This window comes from Brachionichthys hirsutus, chromosome 15 (genome assembly GCF_040956055.1).
Source record: "Brachionichthys hirsutus isolate HB-005 chromosome 15, CSIRO-AGI_Bhir_v1, whole genome shotgun sequence".
Classification (NCBI taxonomy): domain Eukaryota; kingdom Metazoa; phylum Chordata; class Actinopteri; order Lophiiformes; family Brachionichthyidae; genus Brachionichthys; species Brachionichthys hirsutus.
The window spans coordinates 2,455,335-2,470,679 of record NC_090911.1 but is presented as its reverse complement, the minus strand read 5'-3'; the positions used below and the strand labels follow the sequence as shown (position 1 = coordinate 2,470,679).

Below are 15,345 nucleotides of genomic sequence, written 5' to 3'. Positions count from 1 at the left end.
TCATTTTCTCCAAGGGCCACATCAGCATTATGTTTGCCCTCCAAAGGCCAAATGTAAACCGTAACACGATAAAAAAAATGAAACTAAATGTAATGTCATTTAATGTAAAATAAATGTAACTACTCCATAACATGCTGTTAAATAACTATTTATTTAATTTATTTAACTCTTTAGCCACCACAGTAATTACAATAACATATTCAGTTTTGATATAACTTTTTGAAAAGGTTGTAGCTTGTTAGAGATAAAGCCATACTGTAAATGAGAAAAATCATAAGTACGAACCAAAGTTTGTGATGGGAATAAATTAACAAATCTAATAATGTGGAAAAGTTCCATTTAAATGCAATCATCATGCAGGAACAAAGATAATTGATACAAAATCAAAGCAAAACCAAAAAAACCAACCGAAGTGGACAAGATAAAGAACATTCCCCGAGTCAATGCCGCGGAAAAGACGTCACTTTCAGGATCAGCACTGGACAGCTCCATATATAGGTGCTTCCTATGGAGCTGTCCAGTGCTGATCCTGAGCTCCATATGTCGCCGGGATCAACATTTCAGCACATGCTGGAAAAAACAAAAAAGTTCAAATAACTTTCAATAGTCACCACCAGCAGATTATTAATTTCCTGACTGCAGCGTGTTGCTACTGTTATTGCCATGTTGCTGAATTTTTCCGTTTTATCAGTTCACTACTTAAGTTACAAACATTGCATATTTAATTGTATAGTTGTAAAAATATATGAATAGATTATTGCTGTTATTATAACATAAATCCTTTCAATTGATCAGGTTAAGAAAACCACACTACTCCATCGATCAATAATCAAACTTATTCAAGTAAATAATATAAAATAATAAAGAAAGAAAAATATCATCCAACACAAGTTATGGCATTAACTTTGTTCAAAACTCTTTTGTCACAGTTGAGAGGGGCAGAACTGCAGAACAACCACTAAATGTGGGCTGTTAAGAACATGTGTGACAGATGCAGCATTTTACAAAACAAATGTCTGCACGCAGCTCTCGGGGGGCCACAAAAAATGACTTGGAGGGCTACATTTCAACCTGCCAACTCATTCCTGCAGCCTATTGCACATTTCACCCCCATGATCTGCTACCCTTTAAAAAAGAACTCTCAACAAATGCCCCACACGAACAAAGCCAGGGCATTTAGGTAAAGGCCTGCTCATGCTGTTCATATTGGTTGCACTTACTTCTTTAACAGCTTCTATTATATTTACTTTAGACTTTCTTCTCCAATTTCTCATAAGTACATATTCAAACAGACAAATACACACACTGACATGCATGCTCTCACACACACACACACCTACACACACTCACACACACACACACGTTGCTCTTGACTTTTATTGCTAATCTTTATTGCACCGGGAACAAACACTGAGTTGCTTTGGCAATGTTAGCTGAATGTCCCCTTAATTAAAAATACTGTTGTTTCATACTTATACCACTGATAGCTGCTATCTGTGAGGGAGAGATTAGAAATGTGTCTGTGTGTGTACTCCTGTGTGTTTGTGTCGCTGTGTGTGTCTGAGGTGCTGTACAATAACTCTCAATAAACATGCATACAGTGTGGAACCTGAGATCCTGCCAATCTTTGGGGTGCCGACAGTATATAGAGAAGCTGCTTAAAACTGGATGTAGTATTATAAAATACAGAGTATTGACTGGTGGTGATAAATTATCTTAATTCAATATAATAAGGAAACTGCAGACCAGATATTCCTTTATTCGTCCCGCAATGGGGAAATTTCAAGCTACAGCTTCCCGGAGTAAGAATATATCAGAAGAGGAAAGGATTCCTTTAAACAAATATTCAAACATCTGTACAGATGTAAATATCAGAGTATGGAAATAGTAGGTACTGCACTTATTACTGAGAGCAGTTTTTGTTTGCTGCTTTTTTTTTTTTTTTTACATATGGTAAATGATTGCGGCCCCGATCTGATCAGAGGCCGCAGCTCTTGGTCTGGATCTTTTAGCTGAATTGGGACTGGAAGCGTTTGGCCATTTGTTCCCCGTTTCCAAGGTGGTGCCTGGTTTTTATTGTTGCATTTAGTAATAATGGTAAATTTGCACAATTAAAAATGTAAAAAGTATTAATCATTCTGACAGCAACCAAATTTACCCTACATTACTCTGAACAAGTGGTGCTTTGCAGAATTATTACAATTGATAACCTTGATTTCTTTAATTATTTATGACAATCAGTCATAATTTTAAAACCATTTGCTGATGATAGAGATGAGAATTTTAAACAATGACAGATGAAGATTCTTTTGAATTTGATTTAATCTCTGCAAATTAATTTGATTATTTCTTTTTGCTATTTTCCCCCCTCTCTGCCACTAAACCACACTCCAGCCTAGACTGGCACAAAATGTGTTTCATGCCCAGTGATGGGTGTGTGTTTAAACTGTGAAGTGATTTTCAGTGATTTTTAGGAACACATGAGTCATCACAATATTTGTCTACTACAGAACAACACTTCCTGACTGACCAAAGAAGATGATGAGATGATTAAATGTTAATTACATCAAATTCACTTTCAGAAAATTGCCTCAAGTCCTTATATTACAGAATTTTGGAAATGGTCATCTATTAAGTTCCATTGGAGAAAAGCTTGACCTTTGTCAATTTACCGTAACCATAGACTCTGGAATATGAAACTGAGTGTTCCATAACTCCACCACATAACGGTGGTAACAGGAGGAGACAGATGGATTACTTAATTCAGTTATATGCTGAAAATATTTTGAGATTAGGGCATGTAACCTGCAGCAGACATGGATTATTTGATCTGTTTAATGAGAGATTATTAACTTTCACTTGTAGAAGAACTTTAGGCAGGTAGATCCAAAGTGTATCAAGAACTCATATTGAAATAGCTAAACATCAGACATGCAAACAGAACAGGACAAACAAACACCAAAGTTGAGCTCTCACTGCAGGACAATTGCGCTGATTGTTGTCACCTTATCTAATAAATCCCTGATAATGCGGATCTCACTTCAGTCTCTGGTCCCTCATTTTGGCTCCAAATCTGTTTCTATTCCACAGAGCCCTGATAAAGGTTCTCTCGATGACACACAAGTAGGTGGCACGACTCGAGAGAAGAGCGATAATCAGGTTAGCTATTATCTGTTCTGGGGAAATGATCCGCACGCTCGTGCAAACAGCTCAGCATTGTTACCCGATGCGGCGTGTGTTTGCGTGTACTCGAGTAAATGTACAACGATTTGGAACTTGAATGCTGTTTCTGATGTTGTCACTTCTGTCACACTGTGTGACTATCGGCAGTCTGAACCTCATTCAGTGAACGCAGAGACAAACAACGAGTCACACACTGTGGACAAAAAACCCTGGGGAGAGCACGCAAACTCTGCACAGAGAGGATTGGAACTTCCTTGCTGTGAGGCAAGAGCAGTAACCACTGCGCCACCGTGCTGCCTGACTAACCCACCAGTCGTTCATAATCTTAGTGTTTGCATTGGGAAAAGAAATCGGACGAAACGCACAGCATGCAGCTTTAAACCGGCATCTGGATGAAGGAGGATTTTATCTCCATTTAGCTTCAGGACATCTTTGCTCTTTTGCTCGCCGAGAATCGGCATTGCAAACCGTGCGTTGAGGACCGTGTTCCTTTAAACACGTGAATCCATATTGTGCATGTTTGTCCAACCACTTGCTTTAGGTTTTTTTTTTTTTTGCATAATCCATTCGCCTAATCTAGAACAGGCAAGAGACTTTGTGCAACCGCAGAGCAGATAGTTGGTGCTGTTGTTGCTCTGATAATTGTGTTGTGTTAACATTTACAGATGTGAGTTGTCACCATCACCATTTTCCACTGCACACACACACACACAAACAAGCGCATGCACATGTATTGTTTCCACTATAAACGCTGTGGAATTTCTCATTCAAATAATGTTACTGGCATATAAAAACACCCACATGACATTTATAAATTTAAGATGAATTACGTTACACATAAATAATCCCCCACATTCAATCAGATACCAAACAGAAAATAATAATAGTGTGTAAAGGACACTACCATAATAGATGGAGATGCTGACCCACGCTTTATAACAAAGGCTCTGCTTGACATTTAGTTTTCTTTGATTAACACTGATTACATTTAATCACAAGGGCACTGCATAAGAGACACAACCCAACTGATACACACCAGGCAAAGGGTTACAGGGGGGGGGGAGTTTTTAAATTTTTAAATCCTTTCTTTCTTCTTAAGAACCTTTGCTCTGGAATATTCTCTGTTCTTCTTCCGGACCTGCTCCAGAGACGGTGGAAGAACCTCAGCGCTGATCACCTCCTCAACCTGTTCTGTCGAAGTCCTATAATTGATTTACTGTAATAAGCAGCTCTATTTTTATCATCTGAATCTCTTTATTGAAGAGCCACCCACACAGCAATAAAAGAGCCGGGTCGAGCGGTCCAGCCCGCTGATTGGTTACACCAGGCCGGATAAATCCTCCAACGTGCTTCAGCAAACTGCAAAGTATTGGATTTTTGATAGAACAACCTTCCACGGAGGCAGAGCCCGAACTGTGCAGAGCCAGAATTGTGCAGAGCCTGAACTCTGCAGAGCCCGAACTCTGCAGAGCCCAAACTGTGCAGAGCCCAAACTGTGCAGAGCCCAAACTGTGCAGAGCCCGACTCTGCAGAGACCGAACTCTGCAGAGCCCGAATTGTGCAGAGCCCGACTCTGCAGAGCCCAAACTGTGCAGAGCCCGAACTGTGCAGAGCCCGAACTGTGCAGAGCCCAAACTGTGCAGAGCCCGACTCTGCAGAGCCCAAACTGTGCAGAGCCCGAACTGTGCAGAGCCCGAACTGTGCAGAGCCCAAACTGTGCAGAGCCCGACTCTGCAGAGCCCAAACTGTGCAGAGCCCGACTCTGTGGAGCCGCTTCGAGCTCGTGTGAATCGACTGGACTACCGGAACGCTTCAGGACTTCAGAACGGGACATAGAAGACTCAAAAAAGACAAAGAAGCACATTAAATAAGTCAGTGTATCATCTAAAAGGGTGTGTGCGTGTGCCTGGAGAGAGAGAGACGCGGTCACGTCGCATCGTCCCGCTTATTAACTCCTCCACCCCCTCCCCATTATCTTCGGTGACGTCACCTTCACGAGCTACTTAAATGAGGCACTGAGGCACGGAGTCGCAGGACCCACGGACACTTGGAGTGGACTCCGGAGGGCTGATCCCCGCGTCCGTGCTCTCCAGACCTTCATCCAGCATCACGGGACACCGGAGACAGCGCCTGTCGGAGGGGAGAGGGGGCTTCTGAGACCATCTGCCCACGGAGAGACACGCACGCCTCCCGTGCGCACTTCAGTTTCCTTCACGGGCTTCACCTGCGAGGGCGCGCGCGAACCCGGAGAGCTTCAGTCCGCCAAAGTGTCGATACAATAACTCCGAGGTAAGAGAGCCGACTTGTCGCTTCGGGGAGCGGCCGCTGGCTCTGGGAGCGCCGCTCAGGTTTTACGCAGAGGCGCGTCAACGGGAACTCATTTCCTCCGGTAAGGAACTCATTCCTGTTCACCTGTGAAGAGCCAAGAGTGATAGAACATAAGAAATGCAGGTATATTAAAACAAGAAACATATATATCAATATAAGTTACTCATTTATATTTGTACAGCAACAAATATGACTTGTTCCATAAATGGGCTTAATCTCAAAAGAATGTATCTTGTGTGTAGATGTGGATAGCTGTGTGTGTGTGGGTGTAGGTGTGTGCGTGTGGGTGCAGAGGTTTGTGTGTGTGTATAAGTTGTTTGTGGGGTTTTTTATTTGTAAAGTTATGGTTATACGGCTCTACTACAGGAAACCTACGTTAATGAGTCGCCAGCAGTATTCATATTTTCTATATGTGGTAATTAGCTGATCAATATTATTAGGGAAAATTGATTAATGTTGAATTGTTATTTATCTGCTGGTTCGTTCTGCTAAACACTGATTAATTGTCTGGTTTCATTCACATGAACAGTTTAATGTAAAGTTTAAAGCCCCCCCCCCCCTCATATGTGGTTGTTCTGCAGTCCATGGCTGCGCCCACATACAGCGGCTTCCTGTGGATGCTGGTTCTGGGCGTGTGTGTGTCCCCGGTGGTCGGCTCGGACTGCAGGGAGGAGTGTGCGCTCTGCGTGTTCCGTCTCCTGAGACAGCAGTCGGGCGTCTCTTCCCTGGTAATGTCTCCACTTTTCACCGGACACCAATATAAACCGATTGATCAAAGAGAGTACAGAGACTGTGTGATCAGACATACTGATGAGTGTATTAATTGTCTATATAGACTGTTCCACAGTGACAAAACGGACCCACACACACACACACACACACTCATTTAGACATAGTGTGTCGTGACTTGTGAGTCAGGTGCTGTTGTTAGCTCTTTGGCTATCATTATTTTCTCCCCTCCTGAGTCCTCCTTCAGCCTGTTGATGAAATCGCAGTAATACTTTTAAGCCAATCGGCTTTTCTCCATATTTTCCTTTGATCATTCCCCCCCCCCCCCTTTTCATTAATTATTTTTCCTTTGTATGCTATCCTTGAAACGTTGTTTCTTCTCATATCTTTTTCCCTTCTGACACCTGCATCATTGCTTTAAAACACATAATTCCCGTATACATATCAGTGTGTGTGAATTGAAGTCATGCGCCGAGCATCCAGAGTGCTCATTTATTTTCTGTTTCACATGCTGAGTACTTCAGAACTACAATATCACTGCGTCTGACTAGGATAACGGAAAACACGATACTTCTCATTCAATTGCTGTTAAAAAAACGCCTATTTTTTCATGTTTGAGTCATTATATTTTACAGACTCCTCAAATTCTTACTTTATTCACATGGGAATTCTCTTTTTGACCCATAGACAAGTTTCATTCTCGAAAAGCAGCAATAGTTTCCCAGTACAAGCCATTTAAAAATAAGCATTTTAATGGTGGTTCCATCATATATAATTTCTTTTTTTTTTTTAATTCTTCCATTGTAACATTTTACATTTTTTGACACTAAGAACACATTTTCAATTTCCCAAAGTCTTTCTAAAAAATATTTCAACAGCAGTTAAAAAAACTGTTAATTCTAACAGAAGGAAAATGCCAATAAAAACACCGGACAAAATAACTTTCCAATAACGACTTGAATTTTCAATCTTTGGGTTCCCCTACCTGTTTTAGCGATTTACACCAGGGGTCACAACCTGGCGTCAACGAGCTTGTTCCAAAAACGAGCTCACCATAACGCGATTTACAAGTTTCATGTGAGATCATAAAAGATTAGAACTTGTGGATGGATGATCTGCAAAGTGCAGAATCGTCTATAGGACACATTCTGTGTGTTGTAGTTCCTTGTGCAGCGAAGATGAGGAATTGATTGACCCCCAAAACCTGGCAAGAAACAGATACCAGAGGTTTTCAGTGGCAACACTGTCGTGCCACGGCAGCTGAATTCAAATATTGAAAAAATCTGACAAATGTGTTTGTAGAAAACAAAATAATCTTTTTAACAATGCAGATTTGGTGATTAATTCAAAATGTGATCGGAATTATTTTAAATACTGAGAGTTGTTTATGTTACATAATTGATAGCTTGTACTAACGTAGTGCAAAGTAGTGCATGATTTAAAAAAAATTGTAAGTGGCTAGTGAAAATGAAATATTGAGATTTCCTGGGTAGAAGTGGTCATTTGAAAATGTAAATTGGGGAACATTTCTACAAATCAATTTGTTAAAACGTTGTTGAGAATTATTATCACGATCAGTGTCTACATCTATGAACATCATTGATTATCAATGGTAACATGTCATTAAAGATGTTTTTTTTTAGAGGCCTTTATCAAACTGGTGGCCGACAATAAAGTGGATGGATGGAGTCTTTGTAAACTTCCTGTTCCAGCCACTAGAGGGCGCTGCTGACGTCCAGGTCTCCTGTGGTGCCAATATGTCCTAAATCCAATTTCCCTGTTCGTTAAGTCTGTCTTCATAAGCCAGTGGCACTGAAAGCTCAGCAAGAATCCCCGGCCCACAACAGGAAACAGGAATTTATGATGACTCCTTTAAGTGAAATCCAATGACACACATATGGATTTTAAAGCCCCAGGCCCAGCAGATGCCTTTAGTCTGATCACACTGCCACTGGGTTTATTGGACTCACATAGTTTAAGGAGAACTGGGATAAATGGGTAATGGAGGGGGGGCACATAGCTTTTCCATTAGATGGATCGGATCCAGAAGGTTTAAGCAGCGAGTCTCCTTTTTATTAATCGTTCCAGCGGTACGTGAGCGATGTCGTACACAACACGGGCGGCACGCTTCTCCCAAAGCATCTGTTGACTGTTGGAAAGCCTCTCTTGGGGGGGGGGGCGCTTCTTCTCTCTAATGCAAGACAGCTCATCAAGCTTTACTGTGACACGTTAATGAGCAGAATGGGAGAATGACACCGCACTGATCGGTGGAATGAGCCACATGGAACACATGACTGCAACTCTAAAGCACTCAGAGAGCTCGTAACGCCACCAACGCTGCTGGAGTGATCTGATCAGGAAAGAGCTTCCAGACGAGGCATAGCAGAAGGACGCCTTTAACATTTGGAGAGAAATTTGTTTATTTTTATGCAATCAAACAAAAAATGGATTTGCAACCAAAGAAAATATTTGCAAACAAAAGTAATGATTTGCAATTAAAGAAAATATTTGCAAACAAGACCATTATTATCAACATCATGCAGTTCGTAATATTTAAATTGAAATGGGGGTGGGGGGATTGATGATGGATTCAGGAAAATGTTTTCTGTTATCGCTGTCCAGTGAAAGAACCAGCATGCTGCTCGTGTGTGATGAAGGGTTCTTTGATGTCACGCTTATTTTAACATCCAGAGTGAGAATACAATTATAATTAATCAAAGTTCAAAGCTTTAAATGAATTCCATTCAGACTGTTTCATGATGTAAGGGAATGCAGGATTGGCTTTAATATTGATTGTTAAGGTTAGGAAAAGCAGCAGCATTGACGGAGCGAGATAGTTCCTGAATGAAGATGAATTGTCTGACAAGGCATTTATTCTCATGAGTTAATCTTTCTACGTTGACTAGTTCTGTCTTGCTCCGGTTCCACAGCTCGTTACTTGAATAGTTGTCCTCCTCCTGATTATCGGGCAGCATGTTTCTGGAATGGCCAACGCTGTTGGCCACCTGGGGACTTCCTGTGTGGAGTTTGCATGTTCCTGTCTTGTCTGGTGGGTTCCCTGCAGGTTCTCCAGCTTCCTGGAATGGTGCCTTGTCCAGGGTGTACCTTGCCTCCTGCTCAGAGCCAGCTAGTATATGCTCCCTAAATTAGTTAAGATTTGATGATGAACATGACTCAGAATTTGTTGAAGCATGAGCTTCATCCATTGTTTTAAGTAATTAAATTAAGAATTAAGAGCCTCAGAGTGGATACATTAGAATAACGTCAAAACAAACGTCATTTTCATCCGGCATTACGTTTACATTTGTAACATGATGCTTCTGTATCGTGTCACATTTTTGAGACACTGCTTTTTGTTTTTAGCAGAGATAAGGATGTATGAGTGGGTAGATGGAAGGTTCTGTGAGGGAAGACACGGCCATTAATCACATTAACAAAGCATTGTTTTTGGATTCTTGATGCTATTTTCTATTTCTAATTTTCAATGCCTTCAACACATTCTGTTGATCATAATAACTGGATTCTACATTTCCCAGAATGCAACAAAATATATTTTTTGAAACACTCCAGATACCGGCTACATTTGGCGCTCAGCATCAGCACTGGACAGCACCAACCACTTGGAATGTTTTTGGAATGTTAAAGAGACGTAGGCTGGCACAGAGACCATCATGAAAACCAGCATTATTGTATATGAACTCGATGTTCAAGACAAAACTTGCATTAAAACCAAACACAGGTTGGATTTCATGAGGTCTCGGCCACTGCTGCAAACACTGTTGTGGCTTTGGCAGTCAGAAGCTCTGATAAGACTCTTGTTGAAGTTGTGTTAAATTCACAGATCACGCTTTTGCTGCGCTGCCATGGAAACTGTTCGTAGCCCATAATAAACATACCTAGACCCTTGATCCTTTTTGTGTTTCCATCTAGTGCACTTGAAAACAGGTGGGTTGTTAACAAAGAAATTGCTTGCTCTCGTTGACCACTCAGTGAGTCGTCAGCAGTCTGTTGTACTTCTACATTTTAGTATTAGATCAGTGAGCAAGGCAGAACAACAGCGGGGGGGCAAAGTCTCATACTGGAGTGGTTCTATCGGTGCCACTCAGATAACAACCAACAGTGAGTCATCATTGAGTCAACCTATAATTTTCATGCTGCCATAATGTTATTTTAGGGATGCACAGTTGTCAGAGTTTAACCCTCTCGACATCTTGTATAAAATAGTTAAACGCACACAATGAACTAGAAAACGACAATCAGAGATTGCAGATCCTCGCCTCCAATAGACTATTGGATCTTGTGAGACAGTAAACAGGGCTTCCGGATCAGAGGGGCCAAACCTGCTCTAGCTTGCTGCTCCGGAATGTACTACAAGCCATCTTCTGGACTCTTTTTTTGAGTTTTTGAGTTATGCACTCGGACAGACAAACAAACAAACAAGCAAACAAACAGACAGACAGACAAACAGACAAACAAACGCACCCAATTGCAATACCCTCGCCTCCTCTTCAGCGAGGGTAATCAGGCAGGCTCCAGTTAACTTTTACGGCTGGGAGCAGACCCGTCATGGCCGCTGTCTCCGGGCCAACTTTATTGACTCAGTCAAAGGGGTGTGGCTTAGATGGTTGCATACAATATCTTCTCTGCCCACCAGATGGGGTTGTTCCTCTCAATAACACTTATAGCAATGGAAATATTCGTAAATTATTCTAACAGTTAACAGTTTTTGTTAGACAAGTAGCCTAATTATTATTAAAGTATTTGCTGGAGTGGAAACTTGAGTACAGCGTTGCAGTTTATTTTCAAAACACAGTTTATTTTGATCCAATTTTACTTTCAAATTTTTAACATTATCTGCTTTATCATCATATTTCAGAGACACTGCTTTTTTGGACAAATATGGCTGCCACCACATCAAATTAAAGAGAACACATTAACTACCCATTCAGTCGATTTCGGTACCGTGAAACAGAGATGTGTCACTAGTGGAGTAGTGGCAAAACCAGTTCACAGACGATAGCTTTTGGAAGTGTTCCTGAGTGGAGTGATCCACTCACTGCAGAATCCTGTCTGTAGTTAGTGTGTTCTCTTTAATTTGACGTGTCAAACTCAATTAGCATTATGTTTGCCCTCCGAAGGCCAAATGTAAACCGTAACACAGTAAAAAATGTAACTAAATGTAATGCCATTTAATGTAAAATAAATGTAACTGCTCCTTAACATGCGGTTAAATAACTACCGTATTTTTTGGATTATACGTCGCTCCGGATTGTAGGTCGCACCAGCCAAAAAATGCATAATTAAGAAGAAAAAAACATATATAGGTCGCACTGGAGGATAAGTCGCATTTTTGGGGAAAATTTATTTGATAAAATCCAACACCAAACAACATATAGCACAAAGAACATGCTAACAAGTTTACCAAAATATCAGGTTTTACTCCGAATCACGAAATCCAAGGAAATCTTCATCCTTGGTGTCACTTTTGAACAACTCCCCCAACTCGGCAGGTAGACAAGACGCCGCTTCCTCTTCTACGTCGCTTACATCAGACTCGTCGTCAGTTGCAGTTCCAATTATTCCAGCCTTTCTGAATCCCGACAGGATGGTTACGGTTGTCACTGAAGCCCATGCTTTGTCGATCCATTCAATGACTTCCAGGAAAGTTGCATGGCGCATTCTCCCGGTTGCCGTGAAGCTGTGCTCTCCATCCGTCATCCACTGCTCCCACAGGTTACGCAAAACTGACTTAAAGCTCCTATTCACGGAGATATCAAGTGGCTGGAGTATTTTGGTTAAGCCTCCAGGGATGATGGCAGGTGTGGAGTTGAAAACTTTTAATTTATTTTTTAACTGTGGTGTGATGTGCGCTCTCATGCTATCCATCACAAGCAGAGCTTTGCGTGCTCTAAAGAAGCCATCCGGTCGCTTATTGTAGCACTTTGTAAGCCACAAGTTCATCATTTCTTGATCAATCCACCCTTTCTCGTTCACGGCGACTTCAACTGAGGAGGATTGGATTTTTGGCATGGTTTTTCGTTTGAAAATGACCATCGGTGGCAGTTTTGATCCGTCTCCACAACATGCCAGCACCACTGTGAAGTGTGATCTCTCATGACCAGTTGTAACGATATTCACACTTTTTTGCCCTTTCTCTGCAACACTTCGGCCCATGGGGATGTCAAAAGTGAGGGGGACCTCGTCCATGTTAATAATATGATCCGGTGTCACGTTGTGATCACTTACATGCTTTTCAATGAACGCGCGGAAACTGTCAACCTTGGCTTGGAAGTCCGCTGGCAGTTTTTGGGACAGTGTCGTCCTTGCTCTGATAGAGAGGCGTTTGCGTTGCATGAAGCGGTAACACCAAGAAGGTCCTCCCGCAAAGCCGTTTATATTCACCTCCTTGGCAACCACCTGGGCGCGGAGACGCAACTGCACCGTTGACAAACCTCTCCCAGCAGCACGTTGTTCAAGCACCCATGCGTGAACTCGTTCCTCCAACTGCGGCCACCTAGCTTGTCGCCCGCGATTAGCTTTCTTTGTTTTCTTCATTTCAGTAAGCGGAACCTCCGCTTTTCGCCAGTCCCTTACAAGTTTTTCGCTCACTCCAAACTTTCTTTCTGCTGCTCGATTGCCGTTTTCGGCTCCATATTTCACTATCTGAAGCTTGTAAGCCGCGGAATATGACTTTCTTTTCGGCGCCATTTTCATTCAGCCCTTCTAATTTGTGTTTTTAGATAACAGGTGTGACAGATAACTCTGTGACCCGTCAGAATCTGTCGCGGTTTCTGGAGGTTCAGAGTTCCCTGTAACACCTGTTATAGAAATGTGTAGGCTACTGTCTCTGCGCTCACAGATTTTGTAAAAAAAAGCATATATAAGTCGCTCCGATTTATAAGTCGCACCCCCGACCAAACTATGAAAAAAACCGCGACTTATAATCCGGAAAATACGGTATTTATTTTTTTATTTTATTTAACTCTTTAGCCGCCACAGTAATTACAATCAAACATTCAGTTTTGATATCACTTTTTGAAAAGGTTGTAACTTAAAGATTGTTCGAGATAAAGCCATACTGTAAATGAGAAAAATCATAAGTATGAACCAAAGTTTGTGATGGGAATAAATGAACACATCTAATAATGTGGAAAAGTTCCATTCAAATGCCATCATCACGGAGGAACAAAGATAATCAATACAAAATTAAAGCAAAACCAAAAAACCACCACCTTGTCTTGTCATGGACACGCGCAAACCAAAAAAACCAACCGAAGTGGGAAAGATAAAGAACATACCCCGAGTCAATGCCACGGAAAAGACGTCACTTTCAGGATCAGCACTGGACAGCTCCATATGTAGCCGACTAACTATGGAGCTGTCCAGTGCTGATTCTGAGCGCCATATGTAGCCGGGGTCAACATTTGCACATGCTGGAAAAAACAATAAGTTCAAATAACTAGTCAGCGCCAGCAGATTATTGAAGATGATAAAGATTATTAATTTCCTGACTGCAGCGTGTTGCTCTTGTTGTTGCCATGTTGCTTAATTTTTCCATTTGATCAGTTCACTACTTAAATTACAAACATTGCATATTCAATTGTATAGTTGTAAAAACATATGGATAGATTATTGCTGTTATTATAACATAAATCCTTTCAATTGATCAGGTTAAGAAAACCACACTACTCCATCGATCAATAATCAAACTGATTCACTGTCACGTTGTTGCTAGCGCTGGAGCTGTGGACGGTGGACGTTGTAAAGACATTTGTTTCACTTAAAGAGCATGCAACCTTGCAACTACTCTTTAGCTACTTGCGGAGGAGGCCACGTGGAGGCTGTCTTCTCCTCCAACTTCAGCATTAAACAACCTTTGAAATCTTGATGCCGCTGTCCAAAGTTTTTTTTTTACATGTTGCTTGCATAAAATTAAAAATAGGCATGCAATCCCCCCCCCCCCCCCCCCCCCCAATTTCTTTTTCTCATTTTCGACATTTGATACTTTGAATGTTTGCTATTTTCATTTAAATATGGGGTTATGCCTTTTTGAAATCCTCAGATTCTGTTTCTATTTACATTTCACTCAGGCTCCCAGTTTGTCACTATAATTCAGTGATAGTTCTATTGATTAGACTGATTATGAATCAATAACGCCTGTCTTTTTTCAGACATGCTCACTTGAGTGTGAGGGTGGGTTAGACAGCCAGAAGCTCCGACTGTGCCAGGATGTCCTTTTGGAAGAAGAAACTCTGAATGCTGACCCCCAGCAGGAGCAGGAAGTGATGAACGCCATGGCGTCTGAAAAGGATGCGTCACCAGAACAGCAAGTGGCCAAGAAGTACGGCGGCTTCATGAAGCGCTATGGTGGTTTCATGTCTCGCCGCTCCTCCTCTCCAGAGCGGCCTTTGGCTGATCCAGGAAATCAGAACGAAGAAGAAACTGTTGGTTTAGAGATCCTGAAGATTCTCGATGCAGTGACCAACCGTGGCAGTGCGATGGATGGTCAGGGAGGTGAGGTGGCGAAGACGTATGGGGGCTTCATGCGTCGGGCTGGAGAAGGAGTGGTGCGGGGTGACCTGCTGGATGCCGTGTTAGACCGTGGCCTAAAGAAGCGCTATGGCGGTTTTATGAGGCGTGTGGGCAGGCCCGAGTGGCTGGTGGACAGCAGCAAGAGCGGAGGAGTGTTGAAACGAGCTTGGGAGAATGGCAGCGAGCTACAGAAGAGGTACGGGGGCTTCATGGACTAGGATGCCACAGTTATGACCCTTCATGGCCCCCGTCGTTCCAACCTGCCATCTTGTCGTGTTGAGTTTTCAAGCCTACCTGCTCTGCCAATGACGTTGCGTCATCTGGCTTTGTATAAGTTTGTGCTGCCGCTACTTCATTGGTTCAAGTGATCCCATTCTGAGAGCGAGAGAAAAAAATATATTGTTCAGACTTACATTTTTAATCTGTATTTGGTATTTCATGTTGTTTATTAAAAGAATCTGTTGATCAACTTGTGCTGGTGTGTCTGATTTCTTTTTTCTTTTTAAGTGTCTGTGTGTTTCTGTGCGGAGAGTTTTTCTGTCATTTTACAGAATTGTTCAACGACGCGAGTCT

At 41.9% G+C, this 15,345-nt stretch overlaps 1 protein-coding gene across 1 annotated transcript; it reads left to right on the top strand.

Annotated features, from left to right (window-relative positions):
* Nucleotides 1-6,095: 6,095 nt before the first annotated feature.
* LOC137904974 (proenkephalin-A-like) lies at nucleotides 6,096-14,990 on the top strand. The gene is made up of 2 exons (XM_068749199.1): nucleotides 6,096-6,239; nucleotides 14,412-14,990. Exons 1-2 carry the CDS (start codon nucleotides 6,096-6,098, stop codon nucleotides 14,988-14,990), a joined length of 723 nt encoding a protein of 240 aa, XP_068605300.1.
* Nucleotides 14,991-15,345: the final 355 nt, after the last annotated feature.